A 21,459-nucleotide genomic window follows, 5' to 3' on the forward strand; every position below is an offset into this window, starting at 1 on the left:
GTCATAAAAAGTATATAACATACAGTATACATTTGAGAAATATTTCAAAACCCTGTTTAAATCTAAAAATGTTATTGTTATTTACTTGTAAATAAATAAACTGAATTCTCTTTTTGTACCCAAATTTGAGCTGGCTCACTGGGCTTCTTCTTTAAGTCAGATATTAATCAAGCATAACATTCAACCACTAAAACTAATATTCCTTTTCAGGAATGAAAGTAAATCACTATAATTTGACATTTTAGTCACGAAATAATGTGAAAATTCATGGATAGCATTGAAGATATCATTTCGATTAAAGAGCTTTGACATACTAGTTTATTAACTGTAACAGAAACATAAAACATGATTTTGATAATAAAAAATGTTGTTCATTTATTGTTTGGTGGTCTAATAAATTTGTTAAGCACTGTATGTGTGTGTATGTGTGTACACATACATAAACACATACAGATATACATATACATACTATGTGTGTGTGTTTTGTAGCTTTAGAATAAGCCTTTCAAAACAGTATGTACAGTACCTTTGGTACCTTGCATTTATGCATTTCACATTTAGGGGAAACAGTATGCAAAAGAATAAGAACAACATCATTTTCTGGTATTAATCTGGGCCTGCTGATGAGGTTTATTCAAATGTGATGAGAATTTGTGTTATATATTAACATTCATCAACTTAAGCCAAAGATTTCACTCATCATCCAGGTCATAAGTAATTCATCAAAAGCATTTCAAAAAGTCTGTAAACCTTCAACACCTTAGGATTTCAACATATTTGTTTGTGTACAATATTCTTCCCCTTTCTTGGCCTACTGTCCTCTGGCTGTGGTATCCCTCACTATTATACGCTTTGCTAACATGGTGCTTTGCTTCAACTCTGTACTTCAGTCTTTACCAAACGATGTAATTAAAGATTGGTGAAAAGAAACCAGTGTTTAGAAATGGTTTATGTCAAGTCTGTTCTGAAACGTTATACCACAGAAAAACTTTCAGATGGGATGGGTGTGCATCAACGTCTTGTTAAATAAAACAGAGTCATGGCCTTGAGAGAAAAACATCCAAAGCAAAGATCCTCGGTGTGAGCCAGGTCAAAGGATGAAGGCTATGTACAACAGTAACGCAATGGTAACTGTTGGAAAACATTTGTTGTTGGCAGGGATATCAGGCTCCTCACATGCGTGTGATACTCGCTGATGCATTCAGGTCAGCTAAGGAGAATGAGGGGATTGGTGGGCTCCACAAACAGGCTGGGAAAGTGACACCAGGATGTTAGGCCAAGACATCAATGTCCTCAGAACTTCCCTTTAACACTGAAGCAATGTTAGCCCAGGCGCCATCAGAATATGTGTTTGGGGTTAAAGTTTGCTCAGTGGCTGACAGGATGTACCCATGTGAACCAGCACACACTTAAGACAATACACAAATCCACTCTAAATTTGAGAAGCTACAGTTTTCAGTGCTTTCAGTGATTGTTTGTTTTCCTGTAATGTTTTGGGTTTATCTTTGTGGTTACCAGACTAGAATACAGGCCACGTTGTGATGCTTCAAATCAGCTGTTTATTGTCCACAATTCCTTTGACTCTGACTTACAGAATGAATCCAAAACTCAACTGTTTTACCTCTGGCAATTAATGTGCACAAAGCTCAGGGATGAGACTTTGTGACCTTCTGTTCAACCAAGCTGTAGTAGAGAATAATGACAACAAAATATTTTCATGACTGTTTGCCAAAATTATTAAGTTAAATTATTAAGTACATATTTCTTTTTGCTGTAGCCAGAAGCATAGGATAATCCAAAAAATAAAAGTGTAGACTATGCTTTGTTAGGTCAGCATTTTCACTTTCATAGCCTTGCAAGAACTTTGGCAGATGAAAGATGGGCAGCTGAGATGTGGAGGCAAAGAGTATTTATATCTGTGTAAATAACACTACCTGTGTTATGTGAGACTACAAATGTATTCAAAAATACAAATACAGGAAAATAAAGAAGGTGCAGGTTGTCTTAAATCCAGGTTTGTGTTACTTCCCACAAAAGCTGTTCTGTGAGAGCAAGGTTGTTCAAGCTGAGACAGATCACGATGGGATGATGTTGACCCTTGAGGTGCAAACTAAGATTCCTGTCACCACAGGGACGTGAAGATTGTGGTGCGAGCAGGGAAGTCTTCTCTCCAGCTGGCAACAGGCCTGGCCTAGCACCAGGGTGCTCAGCCAGCAGCTCGCTCCTCTGTCAGACACCCCCCCACCCTCCTCCTCCACAGCCTCTTGGATGCCAGTCTGCCTGGCTGGTGTGGGCCAAACAAGCCCCAGCCATAGGGCCAAAGGGGCAATGGAACTGCTGCCAGCTGGGCCAGCACTTCACGGCCGAGCATCACTCTCCAAACAAACAGTGCAGTGGGCCACAAGCCACGGGCAACATGGAACCTGTCATTACCAGCCGTGCATGGCTGGTTCACTCCCCAAAACCCACGCCAGGCCAAGGGCTTGAATATGCACTGCACTTGACTCTAGCAAAGTTCTCAGCCAGTGTATGCCATGTTGTAAAAGAAGCCCAGTGGAATATTATATATCAGGATATCTGTCTATTTGCCAGTTGCAAATTGTTGATTTCTCACAATTATTTTCCTTAGTATTTTACAACCTTGAATGGCAAATTTAAGACATTCACATATGAGAGAAAAAGTTGAGTGGAAACAGAGTGCCTGCCAAACAGTCTCTAGGGATTAACTGCATAGTGTCTAATTATACAACATCGAGAAAACTTCCTATGGTCCCAGGGCTAAAATTGAATGCGATGGCCATTGGATCTCACTCTGGGTTTTCTTCAATGATCAAGGTTCTACAGGCTTTTGCGGCGTAACTCTGCTTTGTCCTTATGATTCTAGCCACATAACACATGTTAATTTGAGGATTCCATCATAAAAAAGCCCTCACTAAAACTTCAGTGAATCAGTCAGAGGGACAACCATTGCAATTTAGTGTTCAACCATTGCTTTCACTGGAATGCACCATTGTGACAACGGTATCGAAGGAGAGTTGTGGAGTAACAAACAAATAAACCAACCCGTCAGTACTCGCAGAGAAATAACGAGAAATAATTCAGCTGTCCACCTCAATGCAAAATCATGGAAAACATCTCAGAGGTCAAGCCTGACTCATTGGCAGAGCATATACCAATGCATATAACCACATATTGTTTTGTCTGTCTTAGACATGGCATGCTGATCCTTGAAAGGCTGGCACTGCAAGGCTTACTGTCATTCAGTCTATAGTGGCAGCTGAAAATAATGGCGTCTTTATTTGGACATTAGTCATCTCCTGAAAGGTCTATGGCCAAAGTGAATTAGGTCAACGATGTCAAACAACAGCTTGAAGTGGTTTACTCCTTTCATTCTACCATGACCAACCTATTATTATTTGAGCACAGTTCTGTTGAGATTATGAGATTTAGACTCTTCTATAGTATTATGGATCAACTCAAAATGTATTGCACAATTACATGAGATTATTTTACTCTCTTGGACGGCTATTTGATAAAGTGGAATACAATGCAAAAATATATAATATGGTAAACTTTTTACACAATGTCATCTTTTCTTTTGATGAAACCTGAGATGCTTATATTCTGTCAGCAGGAAATTACACCAATTTTTATATGACAACAGACACAATCCTAAAAATAGTCGAGACTGAATTTCTTTTTGCATATATCGTGGATTTAGCAATATATTTTCAAAGCACTGTCTTCTGCTGTATTTGTTCAAACTGTTGTTTTACACATCACAAAAAGCCCATCTCAGCAAGCACCACTGAAAGGAGGGGGTGAGTGGAGAGATGGGTCCTGTTCATTTGCCTTCAAACTTTTGGGACAGAAAATAATAATATACCACAAAAATGTTATTTTTGTGTTTAGTATAATAGTATTCAAGGTTGTATAAGGAGTGTTTTTGACAGTAGGTCGCCTTGAATTCTAATGTCTACAAATGTTTGGCTTCCAACCTTATTTTAACTTCCTTAAAAAAGTGGTCTTCCTTTTATTGTTTTTCCCATTGTGATAAAGGGGATCTTTTATGCCATCAATGACATGGCAACCATGTTGTGCCTTTGTTTCACTCCACCATACTGGGGGTCTGTTAGGATAGGATACAGACAAACATGGGCCCAGTAAATGATTGATGGTTTAAAAGAAAACAAAAAAGTCAAAATTCAGTTGTAAATATTTCAAGCTCTTGCACCCTTCCAAAAAGAGATCTGAGAGGTAACAACAATAACATAAAAAAACAACACTTAACCATCTTCCTTGACACACATGAACTACAGAACTGACCTATTTCTTTAAGACTATAATGATTTTATGTTTAAGAGGAACAAAAATGTACACCAAAGCAATCAAACTTCAAGCCCCATTAGACATACTTTCATGTTAAGACATTAGCTGCAATGAACCCATAGGGCCAATGTCTTCTCTCTTTACTCTTTCATGCCACTTTCAGTTCTGAGCCAACCAAATGGACTGCATGTAAGGAGGAAAACTCATTGACTCTTGGGTAAAAAAAAAAGGTATACAGAAGCATTTTATTCTGGAATGCAATGCAGCACTAGATCAACTTCCAATCTGATATGGACAAGGTGTCCATCTATTCCAAGATGCAATAGATGGACACACAGATACAGTGACTACTACAAACTTACAAACTGCTACGACACAAACACTGGCACAATATTCCATGCAGCTGTTGCATGCAATGAAGTATGAGTGTGTGTGTGTGTGTGTGTGTGTGTGTGTGTGTGTGTGTGTGTGTGTGTGTGTGTGTGTGTGTGTGCGTGTGTGTTTGTGTGTGTGTGTGTGTGGGTGGGTTGGGGGGTGCCAGTCAGAGAAGAGACAATGTGATAAATTCTAATTGCTTCAAAATATCATGAAGAAGACCCCCTATTATCAGTTTAAATCGGCTGATAATGGGAGGCTAGGAGGAGGAGGAGATGGAGAAGGGAGGAGGAGGAGTAGGAAGTGGAAGGGAGGGAGGGGGGACAACCTAGGCAGAGGGAGAAAGCCATCCTCTGCGCTGCTGTCGCCTCATTATTTTCCGTCTTGACGGACGCCCGCGCTCAACCCCTGGATGAATGGCCCTGTGCTGAATAAGTTATCGCCAGACACACAAAGGGAAGAGTGCGCACCGCAAACAACACAGCAGTACTGCAAAGCATGAATCTTTTTTTTTCTCTCCTCCTCAGTCTTTTCTCCCCCCCACACCCCCCGCTCCCTGTAGACGAAAGGCAGGCCCTGCCACAGACTGAGATCTCACCTGTAATTTCTACAGAAGCTCGCAGTAGGTGGGGGAAAATGCAAGGGAGGAAGGATACAGGCATCTATGTTTGCTGAAAAGGTATATATATATATATATATATCGTCATTCCTCCATTTTGTTTCATCTGTCCCTTTTTGTTTGTGCAGCTCTTCAGTGAAGACAGGGACCTCCTTTGGACATCATCTGAAGATGTTTGAGAGGATGTTTTTTTGTTCTTCTTAAGACAGAGCCCACAGCATGATCAGTTAAAATGGTTAGGTTTCATTTGATGTTTATATTCCTCTCTTTTCTGTTGTTTGGACTGCCAGGGCCTGGCATATCAAATCAAGATCACCTCTATGCAATGCTCACATGAGGGGATGCAGGAGAGGGTTCCATATAGCTGCTAAAAGGGAGCTGGGGAATAATGACAACAGGAAAATTGGTCATTCCCCAATGGTTTGCTCCATGACCGCCAATCCCTCTCCCTTTGCTGTCACTCAAAAGTAGCAGTGGAACTTTTGGACAGGAGATCCTCTTTCCCCTCTGACGGAGAAATCAGAGGGTGCCGTGGCCCGACAGGCGCTCGACGGCAGATCAAACAGGGCGGGTACCCTTGGAGTGACACCTGGAGCCACTTCAAGGGATGAGAGCGCCACTGATCTACAGTCATCTCGTCAGAACGACAGTCTGTCAGGGTTAAAGCAGGGGGGAAAAAGACGCTCGATCGACTAGGATAGCATGAACGAGGTCGAATGAAGCATCACCTCAATGTCGTGGCTGGTTGACCCTAGAGCACTTGGAGAAGTGATGGTAGAATGTGTATTGTTGGAATGTTGACGTTGAACATCAATGTCCTTTTCAGGGACCAAGTGATACAGTAGCTAACTGTACTGATGTAAAAGGATCCCCTCAATATACACGGGAACAATAGTCTTTGTCTTTGATTGAGAGTGCCATCAAGCATAAAACAAATTAGAAAATAAAAAGAGCAGCTGTGTGACTTTGGTAAAAAAAAATGTTTAAAAGACAATTTCTTAACCACCATATTTGACCTATCAAAAAAAGAAGCAGCCGCTATGGGTAGGATAACAGAGTGAGGGAGATATGTAGGCAGAAAAGGGGGCTTTTGCAGCCAGTTAAGCGACACAGTCCTCAACAGACAAATGCAGCCCTTATATAAAACAACAATGTGTCTTTGCCCTTGTCAACAATCCCTTTCTCTGCAGCCCAGGCTTGTGTATTTGTGTGTGTGTGCGTGTGTGTCTCTATATATAGTCCTTTCTGCGAAATATGTCCCATCAGCACTCTCTAATGGGCGAGGTGGAGGAAGAGAAGAAGAAGACAGAGATAAAGCAGGAGGGAGAGCGAGCGAGAGAGAGTGAGAGAGAGGTGGCAGTGGCGCTTGTTTGGCTCAGGAGCAGTGAGTAATGAGGCTGAGGCGCACCCTGTCATTGTCCCAGCAGCAGCCTGTAGCCACAGTTGCTCGCGCGCACATGCACACATTAAAAAGTATCTACAAACTTGGCAAAGAGTGCATTTTAGACACTTATCTGACACTCAGTACAGAAAAAGTAAAATTGCTTGAAAAGTTATTTAAGAATCAAAGCAAATGCATTATTATTTTACATTTCCAATCTCCAATATTCAACATAACCCAAAATATCACATGACAGTCTTAAGATCTCACTACAGGAAGGAGTGGGACAGTGGAGGTAAGAATGCCCATGTTGTCATAATGTCCCTGTCCATAGATGCAGACAACAGGAGACAGAGCAGAGGTGATTGCTGTCTGCACATACAACATTTAGGTATAAGAATGAGTGGTAAGTATTTCCCTATGCTTTTCTTCAACCAAACCCTCTTCAGTAACCTAACATGCTACTTCTCAAACTATAGCCATTAAGATGAGCACAGGTGTTATGCATGCATATAACACCTGTGCTCATCTTGATATGTACAAAGTTTAGCAAGGGTTGCACTGGGGGCAGATGCAATTTATGCTTTGGCACTTTGCTCCTTTGCCAGAATAAAAACAGACTGGACATGAAAAAGCACAGAAAGCTTCTCTAGAGGGGGGCAGAAAAGGCCATGGATGGGTATGACCCAAAGGGAAATAGCAATATGGGGGGTGGGTGTTGAGTGAGGTGGTAATGATGCCAGGCTGAACAAATTGCAAAGCAAAGGGAACGTGTTTAAATGTAGAACATGGAATTATCGTGGCAGCAACATGGAGAAGAGATCAGAGAGAGTGAGCTCCACTGGGAGTGAGCTGCCACTCTCCAGACAGAAAATGCAAAGCTCGGGTATGGCTACTGTGATGAGTTCGGCGCTAATAAAGTAAAATCAAATGTAAAAAAAAAAAAGAAAGGGCAAACGTGAAGATTAAACCTATTATGAGGAAACAGAATCGGAAACAATAAATTATGACAATGCTGAATGCATGTTGCATATTATTAGATAGATAGAACCTGGTGCCAGAAATCCTTTTACAGTGTCACTGTGCCACTGACTGCACTTTTTGTTTAGCAAAAAAAGGGCAACACAAATAAATAAATTAATAAATCAAAAAAGAAAATGGGAAGAGCGAGAAAGAAAAACATCTCAACACCAATCTGTCCCATCCTTCAGCTTCAATAAAAAAATCTAATTTTTTTGTTCAACTACAGAGGAAGACTTCAAGAGGGCCCCAAGACTCCGATCCCACCACAGCTCACTGGTCGTGTTGAATTCCATTAATTATGTGACCTACATATTCCTCTAGTTAACACACCAGACATACATATAGAGAGTGTGTATATTCGCCAATGGTACAGAATTACAGAATTTGCATGTTGGTTTATTGAGCTAAGCAAACAGTGAAACACTCCCAGCTCCCTGTATATATCTCACCCAGAACACTTGGTTTAGCTTCCATTTCAGGAAATATCAACATTATAACAGGATTCAGCTCTTCTTAAGTAGCTGTGCGATATTGGCATTGAATTTTCCACATTCACCTATTGTGCAAGATCAGATAAATGAACTTTAAGCCTCACATTAAGACAGCTTGTCAAAACGCATCTCAAGAAAGGAAGTTAGTGTCTTGGTAACAGTGTTGCTGCACCAGCTTGTGAGCATCATCGCCATGGCCCGGCTAGTGGGCTGATCTCTTAATCAGTGTCCAGAGTGTGCGTGAGTCGTCTTCTGAAGGCTGAGGCTCTGTCCATCCTGCCTGCCCATTGCTACTGCCAGTTCCAGCCATGAATATGGAGCTGTTCTGTGGCTGGGAGCTTGCTTATGTTTTCTGTCTGATATCTCGGCCCCATTCCCATTTCAAAGAGAGGTCCACCCGGGGCCTTGACTTTTTGATCTGCCTGGCGACTGAGTCGACCACCTGCATGTGGGATCAGCTGCCAGTGAGAGCAGACAACCCCTCTGCTTCAAAATATACATCCTCCCCCCTTCGTCCTCCTTGCTTCATTGCCCTTCACTGTGCCCCATCCCTCCATGAAGCTGCCAGGAACCCCAGTGGTCCTAACTGGGTCTGGAGCTGCATCCCATTCCCAACTGTTCTGACCGTGGTGGGTGAGATGCTAGATGCTTGAGACGTTCAGCATAGCAGCAGGAAGGCTAACAGTACAGTTCCAGGGCCATTTTGTATTTACGAGAAGCCATAGTGTCAGTGTGCCACAGAAACAACAGAGACCTGGCTTTCTACGGCTTCTCTAATAAGGGATTGTGATCCACGCTATGACTGGTACTGATTGTACCAACGTATGTCTCTCAACCTAAAAGCAATGTGCAACTAAGCAAATTAAGTTTAGCTTTACGTATCTGAGTTTCTGAGATGCGAGTCTGACAAAAACTCTCTTAATGTGTCCTTTATTTTACAGACACTTTAAAAGGTCCAGTGGGAAGGGTTGTGATTTTGTTCCCTTGAAGAACAGTTCATGAAGTATCTCAGTGAGTATGGGCACTGAGTGGTTGAGTGACAGAGGGAGCGGTACAGTTGATATAAATGCCCAGACTCCTCCAGATCGAGCCCACGTGTTTATCATTGCCCATATAGCTACATCGTTGGCCCTGGAGAAATGAGTTACACTGTGCTTCCGGACCATGGTCCAGTAGCTAAATTGGGGAAAAAATAAGGTAGCAGTAAGCAGGAGAGGAGTCCTCTGCTTGTTACAATCTTCAGTCTCACAATTAAAATTTAATTGTCAATGGAATGTCAATAATTCTTACACACTGGACTTTTAAATGATGCCCTGGTCTTATTGTATAAAATCTGTAACATATCAGTGTTCAATTTCAGCTGTCCTTAATGTGTTTGATGGACTCATCATGCTAACTCTCACCTCTCACAATTTAACTGTATTCTATGGTCAAGAGTTATATTTGTTGACGGGGTGATGTAAGATTGCTCTTCAGAAGTTTCTTAAAGTATTCATGCATCCAGGCCTAAAATGGAGATAATATTTTGAGGTAAAACCATGCACTATCCCAAAAAAAAAAGATTGACAATCAGGACTGCTGCCATTGGGAGCACTATATTGTCAGGGTATGATTAAAACCCTGTGGATGTCCTGGATGTCCACACCAAGACCAATGACATCCACTATATACAAAGACAGTTGACATGTCTCAGACACTACATTTGAGAAACTAGTTATCAACCTATAAACACACTTTTACACTAAGTGCAGCCATTTAAAGTGATGGTTTTCACAGGCAGCTATTTGTGAAGACTCATTTTCAAACAAAGCAACAGCTATTTAAGATGTGTGTGTGTTTCTGTATGTTTCCAGTGACAAGTGATACGCACAGAGTCTTTAAGTTAATTGGCTTTCTTGAACCCAGACAGCTGGCTTAATAAGTGTCTAATTGTTTCTCAGCTGGGGTGATATCCTCCAGACCATCAAGATACTTCAAGCAGAGGTGCGAGTCTAAAAGAGACAACATCAGCAATTGAAACAAAAGGACATAATTTATCCTGGATCACAGTAAATATCAACTAATCTGCTTGTCTACTACTACCCAAGGCCATATTAATAACTGTTCATAACTTAGAAACGTTGCGCTGCTCACAACCTCAGATCAGTGGTAAAAATATATGACTCTCTTTTTTCACAAATTGCTGGTTTGCAACAAACGGAATGCCAAACCTGGGCATGACTGAGTAGCTGTATCAACATCTGTTGTGTGCAGAGATTATAAAATACTATATATGAGGATGTTTTTTCACCTATCAAAGTAATTTACATAATGTTGGTGCACAAGTTCACTGTTAAAGAGAATGACAAAGCAAATGCCTCACAGTCTCCCCCACTGCACTGTGAAGAAATTACAATGCTCTGACATCTCACACAAATAAACAATTAATCAAAATGCAGAAAACCAGGGGGGCAAATAATTAAATGAGCAGAGAAATGAGGAAGAATTGCCTAAAAGGGGGTGGAGGTGGGATATCATTGAACCATGTTGAACTTAGTTTTTGCTTTCAGTTCTCTGTCTGTGGTTATAAATGACTTCAGATTTGACGTTTCCAGCCCACAACCTTACAACAAAACACACACTCTTTTATTCAAACAGTGAAGGAAAAAAAGAAAGGCAGGGAGAGGGGGGGTTAACGTTGTGCTGCTCCCATCAAGCAGAAAGGCGGGTGGTAGTAGAAGAGGCTCGCAACCGGGCCCCCACTCTGGAAAGCCCTCATAAATCCTGATTTGAGCGGGGCACTAACCAGAGGAGGTAAGGCACGTCAAGAGACGGGGCTGGAGAGTGGAGGGGGGAGTGGCAGCCTGCCTCCTAAATGCTACGTCTGATTAAGTCTTCCCATTAGGTGACAGCTGAACTTTAACATTAATATGATAATATTGAAATAAGTGTGTGTTATTTACTTCAGCTCCTGAGGGGGGCAGAGGGAAGAGAAGGAGGAGGGGATGATGAATGATTTCTGGACAGCTCTGGGTGACATGCCAGGCGAGCTGACCCCCCCGCAATCCTCCTCCTCCCCTTCCCATAATCAGACTTGACAAAATGGAGACATATGCAGAAATATTGGTTACAGTCGGCATCACAGCCCTTCTCAGGCCTTCCCTCTCTAGTAAGTGCCGGCCGCCCTGTGAGCCGCCCTGCAAATTGTCTACGGGCACTGAAGCATCTATTTCAATTGGCACTTCCTTCCGGGCCGTGGGATTTTACATTTAGTCTCTGTCATTTACATATTACTCTTAATCAAAATCCACTGTGGGTGACGGAGAGAGGAAAAAAAAAAAAAAACAAGAAAGGGAGAGCGCTAAACAAAACCATGGCGTCACGGTTCAGGAGTAGGCACACGGCACTTTATGAAATGGAGATGTGACAAGACATTACAGTATGTGTGTGCACATTTGTGTGTGTGTGTGTGTGTGTTAGGAGGGAGTGCATTAGATAATGCAAAGACTATTGAAATAGTTGTGTGTGAATGCTTGTGGTTGTGTGATTGTTGAGGGCAGCCTCGTGCATGAACCACCGAGCAAGAGACAAAGACCGCAAGTTGAATATGGGTTGAAAAACAAAGGCACAGAGAAGACTAGAATGGAGACATGTACATAGTATACTTGTATTTTTCAGCTGTTTTCTGTAAGATGCTATGGAGGGCTACTCTTTTCTCAGACTACCAAGGCATTCACAATGATTGTGAATGTTTTGTTAAGCCTCTTTCACAGTAAAACCAGCGGGTATGCCTGGGACTTTAAAAACCAAGTGAAGCCACTAAAAAGGCGATTGAAACCATTCCCACTGCCAGTGGTTGTTCTACCCTGTTTTTTTTCACCACACATTATCCTTGCCTGAATTGACAATCATGGATATTCTGTAAACACCACCACTACAGCTCTCAGTGATAATTCCATGATATCTTTAAATCAATCATTTAGATGTTCTGTTTGATTAAAAAAATTAATGATATTGAGCACTGTTGTTTTTTTTCTTTTTTTAAGTATTGACTGCAACAAACTTTAAAGGCGCAATATGTAAGAATGTGGCCAAAAATGGTTACTACACTCAAATTCAAAATATCGAGGTCTTTTAGCTTTCGCCTTCTTTGCCATTGTAGCTCAGACGTAACTGGCAACCCGTGGTTGCTCGGCAGCTGAGACTCTACTGACTGTGGTGGCGCCACATGCCAAAACATAATGATACATGATTTCAAAACATAAACATGATTTGCGGTTCGCAAAAGATTTTTTTAATGCAAATATTTTGGCTGTACTGTTGTTACAACGTTGTTGGTGAGTTCAGTATGTTATCATTCTTGAGTCTCTGTGACATATTAGGAGGATTTTATGACCAGTTGCTGTAGATGTATTACATTACATAATGCATGTGGCAAAAGTAGAGCCGACAAAAACAGAAATTAGCCTGTTCCTCCAGGTCTAACCAGCCAATCTGAGCTGTCATTTGACCCGATAAAGAATGCAGATTAAACTCATTTCCAAGGTCCAAGTAAGAATGGGGGTATGAGTCTGTTTGACATACAGTGCTTGGTGAATATAACAATGTAATCAATAATAAAATTAAATCTATTCACAAAAATGTGTTGCCTACAGTGCAGAAAAAATATACTTGCATGAAATTGAAATTAGTTTAATATGATTAACTTAACTATAGTTCTTTTAAAGATTAAAAAAACCCACTATCAAGTAATTCTCTGATGGATTTAACCACCTTTGTATGTGTCCTTTTATTTATACACCCCCACTGTGCTCTGGAAAAACAATGCAGTGAAAATCAATGTGGCCAACAGCAACAAAGAGTTGAACACTGATTAAAAAATGGAACAAAGTTGGATCTGAAGACAAAAACTACCTGATGGTGATGACGTGCAAGGAGCTCACAGCACTGTGAGAGCATGACACATACAGCGAGGTGCAGAAACAATGTCCCTACCTGCCTCTTACCTTCTCAGCATGCCGGTAAGGATGCGAGAACTCTTGCCCAGGTTGGCGTCTGTTTCTCTCAGCTGGGGAGACAGGACCAGGTGAAAGACAGGTTTTAGTTTTCATTCTCGTCCAACAGCTCCAAAGATAAGTTAACATGCTAAAAAACTAAGAGGAAAACGACAGAAGTTTTTGATGGAGCTGTTCATTCCTTCTTTTGCCTTGAAGGTTTTAACTCACCTGGAAATAGATGCAAATTGCTAATTATTTTTCAGCGCTCAAGGCTACAAACTAAAACAATCAAGGAAGTTTTTTCTCCGTTAAAAATCATGTCAGACCGTCTGTAACACTGTAAACAGCAGATCTACACTCATGAGGATGTGTTATTCTTTCTGCCCATCTTGCTGTAGAGTAAATATTGCAGTGCAAAAAAAAGAGTGAGAAGGGCCCTTTACTTTTGCCTTACATTGCAAGTATAGAGAGTCCTTGAAGGCACACTTGAAATAATGACCATGGCTATCAAGGGCCTTGGATATTTTCTTTTTCCTTCCTCCATTTTCTCTCTTTTCTTCCTCTCCAACTCTTCCTCAGGGGTCATAGGAATGTTTTTTTATTCCACTTATTTTATCTGGGACTTGCACAGGGAACAGGATTGGCAGGGGTGTTGCTAACAAGATGCGAGTGACTGCAAGAAAAGTGCTGACACTGCACCGAGTGCGCTGCCACTACCGTCCACCTGTAGTCACATTTCCAGAAGATGATGAGGAAGTGTGGGAAAGAGTTGTTGCTCATTTCTCTCGAGAGTCAGCAGCAAGTCATTCATCTTTAGCTCTCGCTCACTGAGAAAATAACAGCTTTTTCCAACAAAGTCATTCTCACTCTGCATGTTTTCATCAGTTATTATGATATTATATTTATTATATTGTAAATTTATTCCACTTTCAGTTCCTCATTCTCACAGCATTTCTTGCAGCCTTCCCTTTTCTCCATTCCAGCATCACTCTTTTCCTTGTTTGTTCTGGCTCATCTTGCAGTCATCCCTCTTGCCTGCACTCCTCCATCTCTTCCCACCCCTCCACTGCTGCATCTTTCTTCTTCTTCTTCCATCTTCCTTTCCTACCCTCTGGCAGCCTGGGCTGGTGTGTTGCAGGTTGCCAGAGCCAAGGATACATGTGGTACAGTGTAGGAAGTGGGGGACCTGGGGTATGGGCCCTCTGGCAAAGACAACAAGTCCTGCAGTTGCCTGATGTCTGCCTCTACCCACAGATCTGCTCCCCTAGATACTTCACACTTTTTTCCCAAAATACATCACACTCTCTGAATCATTCCTTCTTTCCAGTCCTCTCCCATTCTCCGCAACCTCTCGCCAAATCACATGCTTTTCGTCCTTCACCAAAAATGGAAACCAACTGGAATTTCAGTGCAGCCGACTGTCTAAAATTAAGTGCAGTTGCCTGTGTGGAGAGAAAGAGAAGAAGGTGTTTCTCCTTCTTTTTATTTCTCATGTACAGCTCCAAAACAAGACATTCTTAGTCATTTGGGCTTAAATGAATATATAATATGCTGCTATATTTTTAAAATAAGGATAATTTGGTAAAATAGTCTCAGATTCATATCCTTCAATACCAAAAGAAGGCATTTAGAAGAATGGGAAAAGGTTAAGCCTTAAGGATGAAAAGTGCAAAATGACTGTATAATTCTTTTTTGAGCATTTAAGTTTGTAAGCTCACTGAGCATGATAAAGGCAAATAAATTACTAATTTGTTCCTTTAAATTACACAACTAATCCTCTTACATTAATAATCTCAAATGACTAAACCCTGACAATGGTTAATTACCTTAAACGGACAGTATGGATTTATCCTTAATGTTAGCAGGGAAGCTATCGCTCATTATGGCCAATGTACTACTCAGTTTTTCAGGAGAAGCTAAGCAGCAGGCCAGCAGCTATGTTTTAGAGTGAAGTGCATGCAGTTTACCCAATGGGTGATGCCTAATTTATGGCTACAGATGAATAATCACAAAAAGATCAAAAGAGGATTTATCTGTCAAGAATTATACATCTGGGAGAATTAACAGATTAATAATTTTTTGCAGATAAAATGCTTATTTTCTGTCTGGAAATTACACCCTCAAAACAATAATTGATGCAAATATATATAATTTCAGGGTGCCACAAGGGTCACCAACTGTCAAGCTATGAGGTAGCCAGGAGAATCTACCCTGAGCTGGGAGCATATACTGCATTGACCCAGTGCTGAAACCTTCCACTGACTTCAATTTGTACCATAAAAGCAACACAAAAGGCCACACCTCCTGCTGAGTGGAGTGGCTTGTATGTGTACATACACCTGTATGTACATTTGCGTGCATGTTATTGTCGCCTGTCCTTTCCATCATCCCTCTTTACAACTTTGCTTCTTTTTCACCTTACTTTTGCCCCCAAAACTGCCAGTCACAGTGCACGTGTGCGTGCACGTCAGTGTTTAGAGGGGAATAAAAACGACTCATGGGAAGAAGGGAGACAGAAGGAGAGAGACTGCCAAAGAAAGAGAGAGCAGGTACTCTCTGTAGACACTGTCGACCGTTTTGAAAGGAAATGTTTGATTTCCTTTGAAATCGCCTGTGCAGGGCCCACTGCCATGTTGTGATCTTTAAGCATTCTGCGTTGAGGGGGCCGACAGGGCTGGGCCCCCTTCCTGTGTTTGGTCTTTTCTGTCTCTGCCTACCTGTCTGTTTGGCTGGCTGATAGTATTGAGGGGCAGCGCTATGGATTTAAGGGGAGGATCTCCGAGGGAAAGCAGAGAGAGGATGCCGAGAAGTAAAGGAGAATAGGGGAAGAAGGATGGCAGGTGGCAAAGTGATACCTCATTCAAATGAGAGTAAGGAAAAGGGAACTCATTCCGAAGAAAGATGTAGAGGTACCAACAAAGTGTAGCCATATAGAGTATATGCTGATTTTACCTGATGTGATGTAATTTCATATTGTGAGATGACACCGATAACTAAATATATCCACTTGAATATTATACAGCGCTGTCAGTAAATAAGTACATTAGATACCTTGTCAAAATATTGCCGCTGACGCTTTGTATGAACAAGTGTAATCATATCCACTAACAGTGTGCGTGCCACTTTTGTGTGCACAGACACGCATTTCTCTGTTTATTTCGCAAACCATGCAGAAAGGGATGAGCGTTGCCAACATTGTTAACCGGTTGTGACACCTCTATAGTCTCACAAACACTTGTCAAAATAGACAGTGTGTGTGTGTGTGTGTAGGTGGCATGTGTGTACTCACTCTTTCTCTGGCTCTCTGGATCTTCTCACGGTCAGTGTGCAGGTTGGCAAGAACCTCCTGACCCACTTGTTCTGCAAGACAGGGGAGACACAGTGTGAGGAGAACTGCCGCCAATTTACAAAATGAAGAGGAAAAAGCAGAGAGCGTAAAACAAATTAGTGCAAAAGAATGAGCATTTTCTTTTCATGTCATATCAATACTGAATAAACGCATATTCCTTTTGTTTGCATGTTGCACCATCATGACTACTGGTGCTTTCAAATGTGGTCGGGTTCACTATGTTTACAAGATCAGTGGGTTTGAATTCCTCGCTCATTTCATACACACTATATCGTAAATGGAAAGTTTCTGAAAGCTCAGTTCAAAAGTTGAAACGTTCTCTAAAATGACACTCATGGAATGTTTTGGCCAGTAACTTAATATCCAGTCATTTTTGTCATACAGAGTGCATAATCTGTCTCAGGAAAAGTTGAAAACAAACTATTGTTTTACTCCATCTTCATACCTGCATTGAATCATTGTTTCCTGCAGATAATTGGACTTGCTTCTCACAACCTTACCCTTTGATCACCAACCATGTCATGTTCAAAACATCCCAGTCGTAGGCACCATGAAGTGGAAATAATGTGGTATTTTTCACATGGATTTGAGCCTTTTTAACGGCTAGAGCACATATTCAGAATATAGTCACAGCATAATATTTTCTATACCAACTGTACATTGTATAGAGACAACACTCTGGAGGGAGCATCGGGCAGACTGTGAAATATTATAAGTGTGGGATATGTTTGGTTTACACCTTCCTGCTTAAAAAGCTGAAGTAAACAAACATGAAATTCAGGACAACAATATCTCAGTATCCACTGTGCCAGTGGGGTCTGCTCCGCCAGTGCAATATTCATAGAGTCACTGTTTTCTATTGGCTCTCATCATGTCAGCACATTAACACACTTTAAAACAAGTCTGACAAGACACCTGACAAGCTTGTCAGTGGTCAATGTCATTTTCCTCTCCCAAAGGAGAGGAAAAAAACATAATCCAAATAAGCCCTCCACCAAATAAACCCCACTGCTGCCATCAGTGTAACCATACTGCTCCAGCATTAGCGTTTAAAAATGAGGGAGGCAGAGGATGAATCAAGAAAAAAAAAGGAAAAGAAGTGAGGAATCTTTGCATGGATCAAAGACGGGCTTTCAAGCACACCAAACAAATCCAGAATAAACAACGCAGTTGCTGACTGTATTACACTACACAGGTGCCGCACACCAAAGGGCCCACGTGCTGAGCGCCTGTTTAGGGAGAGCAGAGCAAAAATGGGTTACATCTGGCAGCTAAACAAGAGGGGGGGAGAGACAGAGGGAGAGAGAGGGAGAAAGGAAATCAGGGAAAAGTAGAAAAAAAAGAGAAAGCACTGTCAAATGAATGACATTCGTCTCCCATTCATCACATCTCTTTACCCCCCTACACTGTACACTGACTAAAATGTGTCTCTTCCTACCTTCATTAATTTCTAATCTGGGACGAGACATATTGAAGGATACCCAGATTAAACAGTGCAGTCAGACAGTCACATGTGACAAATAGGGCAGATTAAAAGACTGAGTGCAGGTATTAATAACCGTAAAAAATACAAGCCCTCCCCCGTCCCCATCAGAGAAGAACAAGGGATAAACAGGAAGGGAGTTGTAGTGGAAGTCTTCTGTTAAAGACAAATAAGCACACCTATCTGTCAGGGCTGTGGCCTTAAATAATAAATAAATAAATGACTGTGACAAGTACTGCAGCAGTAGTGTTTCCCCCCAACTGTATTATTATTAGGTTATTATTATAAAGGTTTGCAAAATGTAAAACAATGGATGATGTAGTTAATGAAAATGCCTCCAAGGGTTTCTTTGACTGGGCAAACCTTTCACACACTTCTGTTCAGGCATGTTTTGCAAAACGCTATCTTGCGAATATGAACATAATAAGGTAAAAAATAAAAAACAAAGAGCTCATATGAAGATATTATATTCAGTGGACAAGATTAGAAAAGCAATGAATTTAGGAGTCTACCTATTGAAAGTCACTGTAAAATGTACAGTGCTTATATGACTTAAAGGTTTACAACAGCAGTCATTTTCTCTTTATGTATTATCCACACATGGTTGCACTTCACACATTTCACAGTTGCTGAAGAAGTAGTTGAAGAACATACACTTCCTATATTCTTTTAATGAATTGAAGCAGTTAAATTATATAGATTTCTTTATCCTTGAAGGATGAGTGCTACAAAACACAACCCTGATGAAGACGTCCTCACTTCACAGAACAGTGAAGTGTCATTACGATAAAATAATTGTAGCATGGGGCCATGGAAGGAAAACGTCAAGGATACAACGTGTTCATTTGTGGAATTCTCTGTGAATATCAACATGGAGTAGAGAAAAAAGTTCCATGATAGCTTCAGAGTCTCTCAATGCCTGAGCCACAGGAGGGGTTTACACAACCCAATAAGGGAGGGCATGTTGTTTTGTGTGTTTATCATGCTTCTACCCATGCATTAGTCACTATGTGGCACAAATCTACATTTCCATTCATGGTATTTAAGTTGCGCTTGTCCAGCAGTCTGGTTCGTTACAGGGGAAAAGGTATTGTGCAACAAATGGTGGAGAAAAGATGAGTCAAACCTGAGAGCCTTCATAAGTTTCCACCCCATGGCTCTTAAAAACTTTAATTGCACATTGGTTCATATGATTCTGATGTTTGCAATGTTAACATACATATTTATTTTGTAATAAACATGAACAGCTGATTAAAAAACTATGCAGGAGAGGAGAAATCATTTATCGCTAAAGCTCCTGACTTGTTGCTCGTTAGTGTGTAAAATATTCCCGTCCTTTTTAAACAGCTATTAACAATTTAAATAACCCTGGCCCAGAGGCCTTGTCCTGACTGGCTTGTTAAAATGCTCCATCCCCAAAGGTCTATTTAACAAGCCCATTATTCCATTACATTACACCAGCACCACAGAGCCTTAATTTAACTCATTCCTCTAATATGACTGTACGAATCAGAACAGAAAAGCTGAAGGTACAAATTAAATGTAGAGGGAAATAATATCTGGATTTGAATTTTCCCCCCCATTTAAAGCTTCATCTATTATCTATACTGGCAAAGCACAGTCCAGATTAGGTTTATCTCATCTTAAAAGTATTTTAATAATGATTAGACAGTTGGAAAATCCACTTTACTGAGTGGACAATTAACTTTACTCGTGAATGGAGCAATATAATCAGCAATGCAAAAACATGCACCATTACATTAGTGCAACAAAGCTGGATTGAAACTGAAATTTCTTTCTGCTTTGCATCTTAAATAGAGTGATATGACAGCGTGACTGGTAATGTTTTCACCTTGCCAAACTTTTCCCAGTCCCAGTTTATTTAGCTATGAGAATAACTTGTTTGTACAGTATTTTTGGAAGGCTGCTTGGACATATTGCAACGTGATAAAATAATGTTTTGTTTCAGACAGTATATTTCAGACATTTCTACAGGTACACATATCAGTATATGATGGGGGGGGGGGGGTATCAAGGGGCTCAATTAGTACTTTATAATTCTGTATAAAATGTAAATATCGCCAGGTCCAAATCCAACTTTGGCTCACGACTATAGCTTAGAAAAGCCAACAATTCTTGGAAAATACAAACCTCCCCAGGCTTCAACTTTCTCCAGTCCATGGCCGCATTTAATTGGAGGCATCATCTATTTTACAGGAGTTGTTACAGAGCAGTTATACGCTGTCTGAAAAGCCCGGCCTTTCTTTCACTGCTGTTTTATTTTTTTGCCTTGCTCCCTCTGTCCCAAGAGCTGAAAGGGTACAAGACCTGACAGTGGTGAGCTGTGAGGCTCAGCACAGCTCCTTTTCATTAAGCAGTTGAGACCACTTTTTGAAGGTTACCACACACACTTATATCCAGACACAAGCCACACACTCCAACAAACGGGGTATGGAAGCCCACGGGAGGTTTGGGGGGGAAGTAAGGAGGAGCCTGATAAATGTTAGACAATACATTTTTGCTCTCTCATGCTCTGTCTCTCAAGCTATCTCTCTCCCTCTCTCCATCTCTCCCTGACACACAGTGCCGCCATTGACTTGTATACCTGTGATTCCCAGGTGAATAAAGTTTCCTTTCTTGGTGATACATTTCCAGATAAGCTTTAGTCTTTAAACTTCTCAAGTCTACAACTGCCTGGCGACACACTTTCATCACCTTCATCAAAGTTGCACCCACACTGGGATGTATTTATAATACTGAGCCCACAGGCCATGAGGCTAGCGCCTTCGCACAGAGCTCCAGCTCAAAATAAAGAGGTGCCAACTGCGAGGTCACAGGACACATAATAGCATATTGTGACAGCTTACATACCATAGTCATAACAAACAAGTTAATCAGTAACCTTTGACAGAATGGGCAGTGGCAGTTGAATAAAGTGCAATATCTATACATTTGGATTGCACACTTTGTCGGTCGTGTCATATTAGAACAGGACAATCCATTTCACCAGGATGTTACCATTGTACATTTTGTATATCCTGATTTAGCTGACAGTTTTTTCACGCCAACACCAACCTTTCCTCCTCCAGATAAGAAATTTGCCTCAAATACTTGTGAATTACATCACTTATGACATAAGTACACCATTTGCCATTAACAAATGTACAATACTAGCTTCCTCCAGGTTTTCATGAATATAGAACAGCAACACTTTCCTGAACACGAACTGGATCATTCAGGCACAAGACTATAAGCACTTAAAAGGCCTAAAACAAGTAATATGTTGGGCAGGCTAAGGCTGGGCCATCAGAGTCCATCCTGACTTAGTTCATGCATCAGCCCTTCCCCTCGCATGAGTATGAGTAGTAGTGGGCAGTCAGGGTGGATTTCTGGGGCCTTTCTTCACTCCGCAAGGCTCTGTTTTATTCATCGC

The 21,459-nt window shown here is 41.1% G+C and overlaps 1 protein-coding gene across 1 annotated transcript in view; it reads right to left on the reverse strand.

The window, feature by feature from the left end:
• vti1a (vesicle transport through interaction with t-SNAREs 1A) overlaps window positions 1–21,459 on the reverse strand; it is a 107,700-nt gene that overhangs the window by 20,901 nt on the left and 65,340 nt on the right. Inside the window, exons 6-7 of the mRNA XM_083903496.1 lie at window positions 16,484–16,554; window positions 13,204–13,265 (exon numbers count right to left, since the gene is read on the reverse strand). Of these exons, the coding sequence (XP_083759622.1) occupies window positions 13,204–13,265; window positions 16,484–16,554 (133 nt within the window). The remainder of the gene's footprint in view (window positions 1–13,203; window positions 13,266–16,483; window positions 16,555–21,459) is intronic.

This window comes from Microchirus variegatus, assembly GCF_963457635.1.
Source record: "Microchirus variegatus genome assembly, chromosome: 17".
Lineage (NCBI taxonomy): Eukaryota > Metazoa > Chordata > Actinopteri > Pleuronectiformes > Soleidae > Microchirus > Microchirus variegatus.